The sequence below is a fragment of the Camelus dromedarius genome, chromosome 23 (genome assembly GCF_036321535.1).
Source record: "Camelus dromedarius isolate mCamDro1 chromosome 23, mCamDro1.pat, whole genome shotgun sequence".
NCBI lineage: Eukaryota > Metazoa > Chordata > Mammalia > Artiodactyla > Camelidae > Camelus > Camelus dromedarius.
Genome location: NC_087458.1, coordinates 15,830,865 through 15,845,871, shown reverse-complemented (window position 1 = coordinate 15,845,871; position 15,007 = coordinate 15,830,865). Strand labels below are relative to the sequence as shown.

The 15,007-nt window shown below is 36.8% G+C and overlaps 1 protein-coding gene across 8 annotated transcripts in view; it reads right to left on the bottom strand.

Moving 5' to 3' along the window:
• DCAF6 (DDB1 and CUL4 associated factor 6) overlaps positions 1-15,007 on the bottom strand; it is a 119,221-nt gene that overhangs the window by 103,416 nt on the left and 798 nt on the right. Inside the window, exon 1 of one of the 8 annotated variants that reach the window (XM_031435829.2) lies at positions 14,190-14,569. The exons of 1 other annotated variant lie outside the window; for it this stretch is intronic. In XM_031435829.2, coding sequence (XP_031291689.1) covers positions 14,190-14,286 — 97 coding nt within the window. In that variant the 5' untranslated portion in view covers positions 14,287-14,569. Of the gene's footprint in view, positions 1-14,189; positions 14,570-15,007 lie in introns of those variants that run through there. 6 more of the 8 variants (XM_031435828.2, XM_031435831.2, XM_031435833.2 and 3 more) reach the window with 6 other exon arrangements.

The following is a 15,007-nucleotide window of genomic DNA, read 5'->3' as shown; positions in this document are numbered from 1 at the left end:
CTCTGTTCTTTAATACGTTTCCACTTAATAAAACAAGGTGAACATCTTTCACTGGCAATAGACGTACTGCTCATTTTTAATGACTTTTAACTTACTAAACATCTTTGTAACTTATTTATTTTCATTTTATTATTAGACTATGAGATGCTTGGAACAAGAAATGTTAGGTTTAAATATCTAACTTGGAAAATACTGTACACATGCTGGGCAAAATTTAACCTTTTAGGGCCTCAGTTCCACATCTGTAAAAGCTTTATATTTGATGAGAATAACTTCACAGGTCTGTTGTCAGAAGTAAATGAATTAGCACGTGTAAAACTCATAGATGTGTCTGAGATACTATAGACACTTAATATTAGTTCTCTCTTTACGCATAGGTGGGATTGTTCAAGGTTAATGCTGTCTGAGAGAAAATGGTTTTTCTTAAATGACTTCATTATGGAGTTGTGGTAACTTCAGCTGGTTAAGAAAAAAGAATAAAGATAGTGATACAGAGAAAAAAGATGGAACAGCACTTTAATAGAATTTTTTACTTGACTTGACTCTACTGCCCCTGTGAGCTACTTCTTTTGAATGACAAACTTCTCAGTCATCTACATACACTGCCTTCTCTAGCTCACTGTCAGGTCTTCCTTTTCCTGCACTGTCTGTTTTACCCCTCCTATTGATTGGTTTTGTTCTCAGAAATTGTGGGGTATCAATAAATCCAATGGTCTCTTTCAAGACACATTTTTCATGACCTCATAGTATTATCTGTCACAGCTAACTTGTCTCCTTGAAATAATTTTTGTCTTTCATGACATTCTTACTAGATAACCAGGAGAACTAAAAATTATAGGGTGACAAACTCTGAGGAGACAGAACATAGGACTGTTTCACCTCTGACAAAGCACTGGACAAATAGGTGACTGCTACCAAAATGTACAAGAAGAAAACAGTAAAAACTCAAAGGAATGCTTAAAGGCCAATTGTAGGCGAGAGAGACAGTTTAGAATACTAATCTCTGGGATCCTATATTCAGTCACCAGCTCTTTTCCACTAGCTTCCTCCAAGCATTCATAAGAAACACTGAAAATGGCAGGAGGCCTGAGAGAGTATCTTATCTGTCTGGAAGGACTTGGGAAAAAACCTCCAGTCACTTTTCAGGTCTTTCTCTCTTAGGAAACAAAAGCTTTATGCCACTGGGGAAATCCTAGCTAAAAAGAGCCTCAGCAAAGGTCGACTGGCTTTAAGAGCGTCAGGAAATCCTCACATCTATTTCAGGCAAAGGCAACTGCCTTGAGGAAGTGAAAGAAGTACAAACTGCCTGTCCTTGGGGAAGGGTCTGGAATCCCCCTCCCATCCCTACCAAGAGCCTTACAATGAACAACAAGCAAGAAGTGTGATGGCTTTAAAATGTGTCAACATTGAACCACATTTCCCAGAATTTCTTCCATGTATGTTTTCTGTTACTTGAATCACCAGTCATTTTTACACAAGATTGGTGGGAGGGGGGTGGGGGTTGGTAGGCAACATACTAATTTTTATGCTGAGAAAGCAGATGCTTACGTTGCTTATATACATGGTTACTTGGCTGGCTCCCTTCGTTGGAATGGGTAGCAACTAGGCCTGTAACCGTCCTGCCTACCCAAGGATCCTCTTCTAGCTTCCTGTAATACTAGGTCAAATTGTGTTTAGGTCCATGACAAAGGCTGCCAGTTTCTCCTACAGAACATCTGCATCTATAAGGTTAGAGGCAGTGAGAACTGGCAGAGATTCTATGTTTTCATGGGTTCAAGCTTTTCTTTCCAACCCATAATTTATCATCATCCTTTCCCAACTGTCTGTCCTGAGGGTGTCAAGCCCCATCAAAGGACATGAAGAGAATAACTTTACAAAGACAGTTTAACGAGTTCCCGCAATTACATAAAATCAAACACACCAGTAACACATCTTTGTGTGTATGTATGTTTGTGTATTTCCTGGTTGTTCTGCTTCTCTGAGTAGACTCATTCATGATAAACACTTTCAGCAAACTAGGAACAGAAGGAAATTTCCTCAATCTGATAAAAAGTACCAATAAAAGACCTAAAACTTATACCATACTTGATGATGAAAGACTGAACACACTCCATTTAAAATCAGGAACAATACAACGATGTGCACTCTCACCACTGCATTAAACACAGTACTGGAAGTTTTAGCCAATGGGATAAAGTAAGAAAGAAAAAAAAAAGATATACAGATTACAAAGGAAGAAATAAAACAGTCCCAATACAAAGATGATATGATTTTCCATACAGAATATCTCCTAGAATTATACCCAAAAACCTCTGAGAAAGTGAGTTCAGCAAGGTCGCAGGATATAAAATCAACACACAAAAAATCGCACTGTTACATACTAACAATGAACATGTAGAAGTTGAACTTAAACACATCCATCTATAACAGCTCAAAAGAAAACAAAATATTTAGACACAAATATAACAAAACATGTTTAGGACTTGCATCCTGATAATTACAAAATGCTGATAAAAGAAACTAAAGAACTAAATAAATGGAGTGATCTATCATGCTTATGGATCAGAAGACTCAACAATGCAAAGATGTCAGTTCTTCCCAAACCCGTGTGTACGTCCAACTCAATTCCTATCAAAATCCCAGCAAGGTATTTTGGAGATATGGACAAGCTTACTCTTTAAAATTCATATAAAAAGGCAAAAGACCTAGAAGAGCTAAAACTATTCTGAAAAAGAATGAGGGGGGCAGTCACTCAATCTGATGTAAAAACTTACTATGTACCTACAATAAGCAAAACAGTATGGTATTTACAGAGGGATAGATACACAAATCAGTGAAAGAGAATAGAGAACACTCAATCAGATACACACAAACATGCCCAACTGATATTTAATAAAGGTGGAAAGGCAATTCAATGGGGCAAATACAGTTTTTTAAACAAATGTTGCTAGAGAAAGTGGACATCCATAAGCAGAAAAAAGAACTTCAAACTAAATCATATACGTCACGCAAAAATTAACACAAAATGGACCCTGGACTTAAATGTAAAACTATAAAACTTTAGGGAGAAAAAAAAAACATCGGAGATAATCTTCAGGACCTAGGGACAGGTTAAGACTATTTAGACATGACATCAAAAGCATAATTCATGAAAGAAATAACTTAGTAAATTGAACCTCACCAAAGTTAAATTTACTCTGCAAAAGACTGTGAAGACAAGAAAAAGACAAACTACAGACTGGGAAAAGGTACCTGCAAACTGTATATCTGACAAAGGACCAGTATTTTAACTATACAAACAAGTCTCAAAACACAATAGTGAAAAATAATAATAACCCAAATAGCAAATGAGCAGGAGACACAAAAAGACACATCACTGAAAATACAAAACATGGCAGAAACCCTCCAAACACCTACAGCCAGCAGCAATGGGACCCAGCCCTACCTGCTAGCAGGCCAGCAACAGCCTGGGACTCCTGTGCCATACAGCCAGCCACACAAGGACCCAGCCCCCAAAATAAGCAGCTAGAAGCCTCTGCACTTTGCAGGGCCTGGCGGACACCTGGCATGGAAGCCAGCCCACCTATTGGCATGCCATAGTAGTCAGTCCCACTACAACAGAAGGACCCATACAGCCCACATGGGGGCACCGCTAGATCACAGGAGTGTGCTTTTCAGCCTGTAAGATATCTCCTACATTAGCCACTTCTCCAAGATTAGGAAATATTAAAAACCTATCCAATACATAAACACATAATTAGGCAAAATAAGGAAACAGAGGAATACGTTCCAATGGAAGGAACAAAATAAAACCCCAGAAGAAAAACTAAGTGAATTGGAGTTAAGCAGTCTACCTGATAAAGAGTTCAAGGTAATGACCACAAAGATGCTCAACAAAGTCTGGTGAAGAATGGATGAACACATGAGAAGCTTACCAAAGAGTTAGAAAATACAAAGAAGAACCAGAGCTGAAGAACACAAAATCTGAAATAAAAAATACACTAGAAGGAATCAACAGTAATTATGAGACTAGAAATCAACTATTTTAAAAAAAAACTGCAAAAACCACAAACACATGGAGGCTAAATATGCTACTAAATAACCAATGGACCACTGAAGAAATCAAAGACAAAATCAAAATAAAAAAATAATCAAATGAAAATGGAAACACAATGATCCAAAATCTGAAGAACTCAATAAAAGCAGTTTTAAGAGGGAAGTATAATGATACAAGTCTAGCTTAGGAAACAAGAAAAATTTTAATCAACCTAACCTTACATCTAAAGCCACAAGAATAAGAACAAACAAGACCCACCCACACACACAAAAAATAATAATAATAAAGATAAGAGCAAAATAAATGAAATAAGGCTAAAAAATAGAACAGATCAATAAAACTAAGAGCTGGTTCTTTGAAAAGACTAAAATAAATTTGATAAACTTGTAGCTGCACACATCAAGAAAAAGAACTCAAATCAATAAAATCAGAAATGAAAAAGGAGAAATATAAAGAATCATAAGAGATTACTATAAACAATTACATGCCAATAAAATGGACAACCTTAAAGAAACAGACAAATTTCTAGAAATGTCCAATCTCCCAAGACTGAATCAGGAAGAAACAGAAACCATTAACAGACCAATTATCAGTAGAGGAAATGAGTCAGTAACCAAAAATCTAAGAACAAACAAAAGTCTAGGACCAGACAGCTTCACAGATAAATTCTACCATTTACAGAAGACCTAATACCTATCCTTTTCAAATGATTCGAAAAAAATGAAGAGAATGGAAGGACTTCTAAACTCATGTTATGAAGCCAGCATCACTCTGATACCAAAACCAGACAAAGACACCACAAAAGAAAATTTCAGGCCAATATCACTGATGAACACACAAGTAAAAATCCTCAACAAAATATTATCAAGCCAAATTCAACAATACAGTGTAAGTTTCATATACCATGATCAAACAGGATTTATCCCAGGGATGCAAGGATGGTTCAGTATCTGCAATTCAATCAGTGTGATACACCACATTAACACACTGAAGACTAAAAATCATATGATCATCTCCATAGATGCATAAAAAGCTTTTGACAAAATATCCATTTATGATAAAAACTCAACAAACTGGGTATAAAGGAACATATTTCAACATAATAAAGGACCACTTTATTGACAGGCCCACAGCTAACACCATACTCAACAGTGAGATGCTAAAAGCATTTCCCCCCTAAGATCAGGAAAAAGACAAGGACGCCCACCCTCAACACTTTTATTTGACATAATATTGGAAGTCCCAGCCATAGCAATCAGACAAGAAAAAGAAATAAAAGGAAACTAAATTGGAAAGGAGAAGTCAAATCGTCACTGTTTGTAGGTGACATACTATATATAGAAAATCCTAAAGATACCACCAAAAACTATCAGAATAAATGAATTCTGTAAAGTTACAGGATAAAAAATTAATATATAGAAATCTGTTGTTTCTATACACTAACAATGAACTACCAGAAAGAGAAATTAAGAAAACTATCTTATTTACAATTGTATCAAAAAGAATAAAATACTTAGGAATAAATCTAACCAAGGAGGCAAGAGACTCGGAAAACTATAAAACATTGATAAAAAGAACTGTAGATGACACAATTGGAAAGATATATTGTATTCATGGATTGGATGAATTAATATTATTAAAATGACCATACTACTCAAGGCAACCTACAGATTCAATGCAATCCCTATCAAAATACCAATGGCATTTTTCACAGAACTAGAATAACTCTAAAATCTATATGGAAACACAAAATACCCAAATAACCAAAACAAGCCTTAGTAAGAACAAAGCTGGAGGTATCACATGCACCAATTTCAAACTATACTACAAAGTGAAAGTAATCAAACAGTAAGTTTTTTTACCAGCATAAAAACAGACCCACAGATCTGTAGAACAAAATAGAAAACACAGAAATGAACCAACAGGTATATGGTCAGTTAATCTATTACAAAGCAGGCAAGAATAGCCTCTGAGGAAAAAATAGCCTCTGCAATAAGTGGTGCTGGGAAAATAAACAGCTACATGCAAAAGTATCAAACTGAACAAAGTTTCTCACACCATACACAAAAACTCAAAATGAATTATAGACTTAGATGTAAGACCTGAAACCATAAAACTTCTAGAAGAAAACATAGGCAGTATGCTCTTAGACATCAGTCTTAGTAATTCTGGGGGGGGTATGTCTCCTCAACAAGGAAAACAAAAGCAAAAATAAACGAATGGGACTATATCAAACTAGAAAGCTTTTGCAAAGCAAAGGAAACTATCAAGAAGAGGAAAAGGCTACCAACTGAATGGGAGATTTTTGCCAACAATATACCTGATAAGAGGTTAATATCCAAAATATACAAAGAACTCATGTAACTCCACATAAAAGAAATATGATTAAAAACCAGGCAAAAGACTTGAATAGACACTTTTCCAAGGAAGACAAACAGATGGCCCACACATACATGAAGAGATGCTCAATGTTACTAAACATCAGGGTAATACAAATCAAATGAGATATTACTTCACACCTGTCAGAATAGCTATTATAAAAAAAGACAACAAATAAAAAGTGTGGGTAAGGAGGGAAGGGTATAGACCAAGTGGTAGAGTGCACGCTTAGCGTGCATGAGGTCCTAGGTTCAATCCCCAATACCTCCTCTAAAAATAAATAAGTAAATAAACCTAATTACCTCCCACAACCAAAAAAACTTTAAAAAATAAATAAACATAAAAAGAAAGTTTTTTTTAAGTGTCGGTGAGGATGTGGTGGTAATGCAAATTGGGGCAGCCACTGTGGAAAACAGTATGGAGATTCCTCAAAAAACTAAAAAGAAATCTATCATACTAACCAGCAGTTCTACTTCTGAGTATTTTCCCAAAGAAAATAAAACCACTAATTCAAAATGATACATGCACCTCTATGTTCATTGCAGCATTCTTTACAGTAGTTAAGAAATGGAAGCAATCTAACTGTCCATCAACAGATGAATGGATAAAACAGAGATGGCATAGGGAGACTTCCAATTACAAAATAAGTGAATCACATCAATGAAATATACAGCATGGGACAGAGACAATAATAACCTTGTACGGTGACAGACAGTAACAGACTTATTGTGATGATTATTTTGTAATGTATAGAAATATCAAATCACTGTGTTGAACACCTGAAACTAACACAGTGTTGTAGGTCCAGTAAATACATCAATTAAAAATTGATACTTCAATTTAAAATACTTCAATTACATTTAAAAAAGGAAAAATATAAAACAGTTAAAAAAAAACCCATAAAAAGATGCTCAACATTAGCCATTAGGAAAATTAATAATTTTAAACCATGAATCATTACTATATACTTTCTAGAAATACTAAAATAAAAAACAGTGGTGACACCAAGTAGTGGTGATGATGCAGAGAAACTGGATTACTCACACATGGGTGATGGGAACATAAAACGGTTCAGCCATACTACAAAAAAGTACGGCAGCTTCTTACAAAAGTAAACAATGTGCTTATCATACATCACAGTAACTACAATTCTTGGACATTTATTCCAGAGATGAAAATTTATGTTCATACAAAAACCTGTATATGGATGTTCATAACAATTCTAGACTTAACAGTCAAAAACTGTAAATAATACAATTATCTGTCAACAAGTGAACAGTTAGTCATATACCCATATCTCAAATTAAAAGGTAAGGTACCAAACAAAACAAAATCTTCCTACAAAGAAAACCTGAAGTTCATATGGCTTTAATGATGAAACCTATCAAACATTCAAGGAAAAGATCATTTCAATTCTACATAAACTCTTCAGAAAAAGAGAAGAACATATCCAACTCATTTATGAGGCCAGCATTATCCTGATACCAAAAACAGGCAAAAATATAACAAGAAAACTATAGGCTAATATCCTTAATGAACAAAAATACAAAATTCTTAAAAAAAAGTGAAGCCAGCAATATATAAAGTATAATTTAGCACAGGAATTGAATCAACATCTAAAAATCAATCTATATGTTAATATATCATATAATCAATGAAAGAGAAATCAGTCAACTCAACAGATGCAGAAAAAAAACCTTGACAAAATTTAAAAGCTAGTCATGATAAACACTCTCAGCAATTTAAGAACAGAAAGGGATTTCTTCAAAGGCTATTTATAAAAACCTACAATCAACAACACATTTAACAGTAAAAGGCTGAATGTTTTCCAGGATCAGGAATGAGGCAACAATGTTCACTCTTACTCCTTTTTTTCAAGATTCTACTGGAATCCTGACCAGTGCCATTAAGCAAGAAAATGGAAAATGGAGGAAAAAATCACATGGGTAAAAAAATAAAAAATAACAGTGTCTTAATATGCAGTGATACAGTCATCTACATAAAATCCCAAAAAATCTGCAAAAAAGAAATGCTTATAAGAACTAATGAGTAGACTGAGTAAATGTTGCAGGATGTAAGGCCAATTAAAAACAACTGTATTTGTACATACACATAATGAACAATTTGATATTACTTATAAACATAAAATAATACTATCTAAAATAATATTTAAAACTTAATAGAATTTTATTTTTTAACATATTAAATATATGGGGAAAATAACAAAATATTTATATTTGTACACAGAAAAATATAAAACACTGCTGAGAGAAATGAAAGAGTATCAAAAAAAAAAAAAAATGAAGAGAAAAGCCACCAACATGAATTGGCAGATTCAATACTGTAAAGACTACAGTTTTCCCTGAAACAATGTATAGATTCAACACCATACCAAGCAAAGCCACAGGTTTTTTGGTAGAAACTGACAAGCTAATTTTGGAATTTAAAAAATGAAAATGACCTAGAATAGCCAAAATAATTTTGGGAAAAAAAAAAAAAAAGAACCAAGTTCAAAATATCACACTAGTTGATTTCAATATTCACTATAAAGACCTGAAGTACTGGCATAAAGACCCACAGAGATTATCAGAACATGGTAGAAACTTATCACATATAACTGATTTTAAACAAAGGGGAAAGGACAGACTTTTCACAAATGATGCTGGATCAACTACATTCATATGAAAAGAAATGAAACTTGACCCTTACCTCACAGCATTTGTTACATTTAATTCACAACTTTTCACAGGCCTAAATGTAAGAGTTAAAAATAGAAAACTTCTACAAAAAAAGCGAAGTATAAATCTCTATGACCTTGAATTAGGTAAAGATTCTTAAATAGGACACAAGAAGCATGAACTATAAGACATTGTTAAGGAAAAGACAAGACACAAACTGGAAGAAAATATTTGCAAAATACCTATCTGATTAAAGACTTCTATCAAGAATATATAAAAAATCCTCTCAGTATTAAGAAGGTAAATCTGAACATTTAACCAAATTATATGGATGGCAAATAAGCCATGAAAATATACTCAACATCACTAATAATGAGGATTAAACTGAATGCAAAAAAATAATAATGATATCATTATACCTATATGTCTACTAGAAAGGCTAAAATTAGGAAGACTCATAATGCCAAGTGCTGATGAGAATGTGAAACAACTGGAACTCTGAAACTGCTGATCAGAACGCAGTATGGTATAATGACTTTGGAAAAGTCTGGCAGTTTCTTATGAAGTTAAACAGACTTACCATACAACTCAGCAATCCCATTGTAGGTATTACACATGTAATCATGAAATGAGAATTTTAAAGTCCTATCCTCGTTATTTTTCCCAAAGTATAAACCAAAAGTTTCATTATTTACATCTTCTTTCTTAGCCATCACAATATCACACACACACACACACACACACACACACACACACACAAACACACGAAAGTTTTTAATCTTCTGCAAGTACTTGGGGAACCCACCCCACCATCTAAAACTGCTTTGCAAACCTCAAGTCAACACTCAGTGGATATTCTACTGGGTCAACACCAACATTTTTAACAACATGATATGGAACAGAAAATAGAATGCACCACCCCTAGTATCGCTAAATACCATTTGGGGAATCTTTTAGTTTTGTGTGTGTACCACAAGTTGCCATCCATGTAAATGTATTTTTACTGTGGCTCATGGTCAAAACACTTGAAAAACACTGACCTGTAATATAAATCCTATGCTACCAGAAGCTCCTCTTTTAAGCACTTTCATCCTATACCAGGAAGGAATGAAATAAATCCACAGTAGAGCTGTTCAATTGTCTGCAGTTGTTACAATTGATAATATGACTTTGGTGGTCTTATCTTCAGGAATTGTCCACATGTTCTATTACATATATTTGTCATATTTGACTGTCATTATTCACTATTAAAATCAGACATTTTTCAGCTTTCATTGAGATTTTAAGACTAAAGAAACAAAACACAAATATTTCACTGACTTTTCCCTAGCAGCTAAAAAGGAGGCAAAAGTCAAAATTTACCGACCCTCATAAAATACATCTTGGCAACACCTTATGAAGAATTTCATAAGTCTGAATGTTCAGGATATGCTAAAGACTAATCTAAATGCAAAATTATCCATTTCAATAGATACTGAGACTCTAAACATATTCAAAGAACATAGACTTCCTAATCCCCTTACAAAAAGAGATTTCAATCTCCACTATAAAGTTGTCACTGGCTTAGTGGTATAGCCTGAAAGTTCCTGTTTCCGCCCCCTCCCCCAACAGATTCCTATTGAAACCCTAACTCCCAAGGTAATAGTATTAGGAGGTGGAATCTTTGGGAGGTGATTAGGCTCGGATTAGTGCCCTTATAAAAGAGACCCCAGAGAATTAGCTTAACCCTTCTGCATGTGAGGTTACAGTGAAAAAAGATGACTATGAACCAGGAAGCAGGCTCTCACCAGACTCAGAACCTCACCACATAAGCACTCTTATCTCAGCCTCCCAGCCCCCAAAGCTGAAAAATAAATTTGTTGTTTATAAGCCACCCATTTTGTTATAGCATCCCAAGCCAAGACACTGCCTAATCATAATTTAAACACTTTATATTAAACATATTATACACTATAGCAAACAATCCCCTTGAAAATTTCCCTTAAATTGCTTTTTTTGTTGTTTTAACTGTCTTTTAACTTAGAAAGGTTAGAAAGTGTAAATTCAAATTGTAGGTAAGTCGGTCTAAAATGGGACAGATAGGAATAGAAAGAAGAAATGTACAGAAATGGTATTTTCTCTTATAAGAAATGTTTATCTCCATAAAACTGTAATGAAATATGCGTGGTTAATAAATTATTATAACAATGACTGAATTTCAAAAGCACTACTCCATAGCTAGTGTACAGTATCTTGAGGAACTCTGAAACATTTAAACCTACAGGTGTCTCTGACTCTGGACTTTGTGACAATTACTCTTTAAAAAAACAAATCCTCCAATGAAATTTAGATCAGGCTCATGAAGATTACAATCCCTGGCCTAGCCGCTGAATCCATGCTAGATAAAACAACCCTATTGGTTCAGGTGAATTTTGTGAATTTGGGGGCTAAAAGTAAACATACACATATTTTTCTTCTAAATAACATATAACAAATTACTTATATTCATTCCAACAACATAAAAGGATGTTTTGTGAACTGTAATTTTCCTTGATGGGAGAAAAGAGATAACCCAATTTAAATAAAATCACCTGTAAAGCTTGACTACTCTTGGAAAGAGATGCCATGGTTACATAATTTGAAATGCACATGTTAGAAGAAAAATGTCAATTCCTTCTAACCCAATTTTACTATTATTTAAAAGTAATTCCTCATTAGAAATACAAATAATGGAAATAGATTAGAAAAATACTGTAAACAATCAAAATGTTTAAATTTTGCAGTCTCCAAAAAAAGGAATCTACTTACCTATTAAAACTTTTGCACTTTTCTAAAAGGTTTATAAGAGTACTTCAAAATACCATTTTTTAAAATCTCATTAATTCAGGCACTGCTAATATGGATTTTGCTGTTTCCTGAATGTTAAGCCAAGATTACCACTGAAGTATGGCACAGTTGGATAAACGAAAGGTGTAAAGAAGGTCTCCTAAGACCAAGAAATTATTTCACAAGCTATTTTCAAATACTTACAACACCACTTTTAAAGGAAGTTGTTCCAAGAATGTGCTAATTATAAAGTATATATTATTAGCACATTTAAAATATTATTTAAGATAAGGAATTCCCTGTATGAATATACATTTATTTGAAATATATTTAAACATAATTTTGGCTTTCTGCTAAAGACAATGGACTTTACTCTTTAATTCCCTCTACTCAACACACAAACTTCACTTCCATTAGGGAGTTAGAAGAGGAAGGGAAAAAGAAAATGTTTGGTTTTATTATACTTCGACCCTATCATAGATACAGCTAAATTAACTGAACCAGAAGGAAACATTCATATATAACCCTACATATAAGTACTACTTATTTAAATGCTCCAACTGATTGAGATAAAAGACCAAATAAAAATTCATTCATGCAGAACACAGTATTATAGTTTGCTTTATTAAGCTAAAATTAATTTCTTTCTCATCAAGTAAATATTCCAAGAAATACTCCTCATCTTTTTAGGTTAACGGTTTAAAAGAACACTGTCTATTGAAATTTAATTTTTAACTGATTAATCATCACTCTAGGTACCTATCCTAGAACAATGCACAAAAAACATAGACAAGGATGTTCACTGTAATGCTGTCAGTAACAGCAAACCACCAGGAAAAAAAGGAGGGGGGGAGAGGTTGAGTCGATTATGATACCTTTTTACTGTTTAACACTATGCAATAGTTTAAAAGACTGACTAGATCTATTTTTACTGCCAAAGAAAGATCTCCAAGATATAAGGCAAAAAAAAGCACGTTGCCAAAACGATGTTTACAATATGATACCATATACATAGATCACACACATACACAGCCCTACAGCATTTCTATGTGTGCATATGTGATTATAAGAATTCAAAGAAAAAGTTCTGGAGGAATATTTCGTAAACAGGTTAACACTGTTACCTCTCTAAGGGTGTGTACGTGAAATTGAATGGGAGGAATCACAAGGATTTTTGCTTCATTATTTTTTTACAAGGAGAATGTCACTGAGACACCAAAAAACAAGAGTAAAGGGGAAAAAATGCTAATTTCTCTCAAATAATTCACACACCAGAACTGGTAGGTGTAACCAGACTTCATTTTTATTGATTTTAAGTCAAAACCAAATGACATTAACAAATATTTAGCAAAAAGTGACAAAACTGGGAAGAAAAAAAAAAACTTATGACGTCTTATCTTCAAAGTTGAAAAAAAAAAAGAATAAAGAGTAATGAAAAGACAAAGAAACAAACAAAAATCCTTAGGAAATCTATCCACTTTAAGATACTGGCTCAGGCGTGACCCAGAATCCTCACAAATCCACTTTATCCAAAACGAAAAAAGTGGAATACTGTTCCCTCAAGTACCGAAGGTTGTTTTTAGAAAGCTTAACTAAGAAACAGTAAATGCCAAGTGCGTTTCACAGGGGTAGGAATGGGAACGTGAAACCCTACACCTCCTTAAAGCGGTCAAAACGACTGAACAGCAGAGTCCAACTGGGAGAGCGCGCGGGGGTGGGGAGAGCTCAGCTATCACTCCGAGGCTCTGGCTCGGAGCCGCAGAACAGTTTACACCGAGTCTGTTGGGAGCATGAAGTCCCCGAGGGTGGTCAACGCGTCGCCGCCGCCGCCTAAACCCTTGGGCGACTTAAGAGGGGCAGTCAACACAAACTTAGGTCCTTCGCCTGAGCGGGGAGAGCGTCGAAGAGCGAAAGCGCCAACTTTTGCTCCAAACGCGGCAGCTCCGGGAGGATCGACAAGTCTCTGCCTGAGTCCCACTCCAAAAGCGACCCCAAAACCTTTCCTGGCCAGTACCGACCGCCCCCGGTCCGGCCCCCCGAGGAAACCCCATCAAGGGCGGCGGCTGGCAGGCAGGCAGCAGGCAAACAGGGTTTTGGCCGTGGGAGGACACGGGGGCGGGGTCCGTCGGCCGAGGTCTACCCAGCACCCCAGAGTCTCCTGGGCGCCCCTCTCCGGGCGCTGTCCCACCATCAACAGGCCCCTCGGCGCGGCCCCCTCCCCCACCTCTGGGCGGCGACCTCAGCGCCTCCGCCCCGGGGCCCCCGCTCACCCAGGTAGCGGCTCCGCAGCCGGGACGGGTCCTCCAGCCCGAGGGACCTTTTCCTCACGTCCCACAACAGGTGTGGGCAGGAGCCACCCCGAGACATGGCTCTGCCGGGCCGGGGGAGAAGGGGAGACCACCGCGTGGGGGAGGGGAGAAGGGGGAGGGAACACGCGAATCAACACCCGAGCCGCACCGGCACCATCCGCGCGCTGGGCCTCGCAGGCGCAGCCAGTTAGATGGCGGCGGCGGCGGCGGCGGCAGCGCCTTCGCCCCCGAAGCCCGGCCGCACCCGGGCCGGAGCTCGCTTCATACTCTCCTCCTCAGACTACCCAGAACATCCAGTTATCAGCAACAGTCCCCTCCCTCGGCCCCCCTCCAACAGGAGGAGGCGGAGGTGGCCTCGACTCCTCCCTCTCCTCGTTCTCGACACCCTCCCTTCCAAGCCTATCTCGCGAGAAGACGACCACCCTGGGGCCTGAAGCCGCTGTGCGCCATGGCTGCCCTTACCCTGGAAAAGTGAGTTCGGACCAGTCTAGCCAAATCCTTAATATTCTATGGATAAATGAGGATTAGAAAAAGAAGCTGCTAAGATCGGAAGTCTCTGGCTCACGAGTCTCATTCCAAAGGAAGCAAGATAGTTATGCGACGTCATCTTTAGTCGGGAAACGGAAGGCCCGAAAAGCCCATTTTAACTAGGGGCCTCCTTAATCAAAGTGAAATGGGATTAGAGCCGGTGCCGCTTCACTTTCCCTTCTTCAATATGGCCTCCAGGGCAGGAAAGAGAAATTGGAGGCTTGCGCTGGACCCCGCCCGCGCCCCTGGGC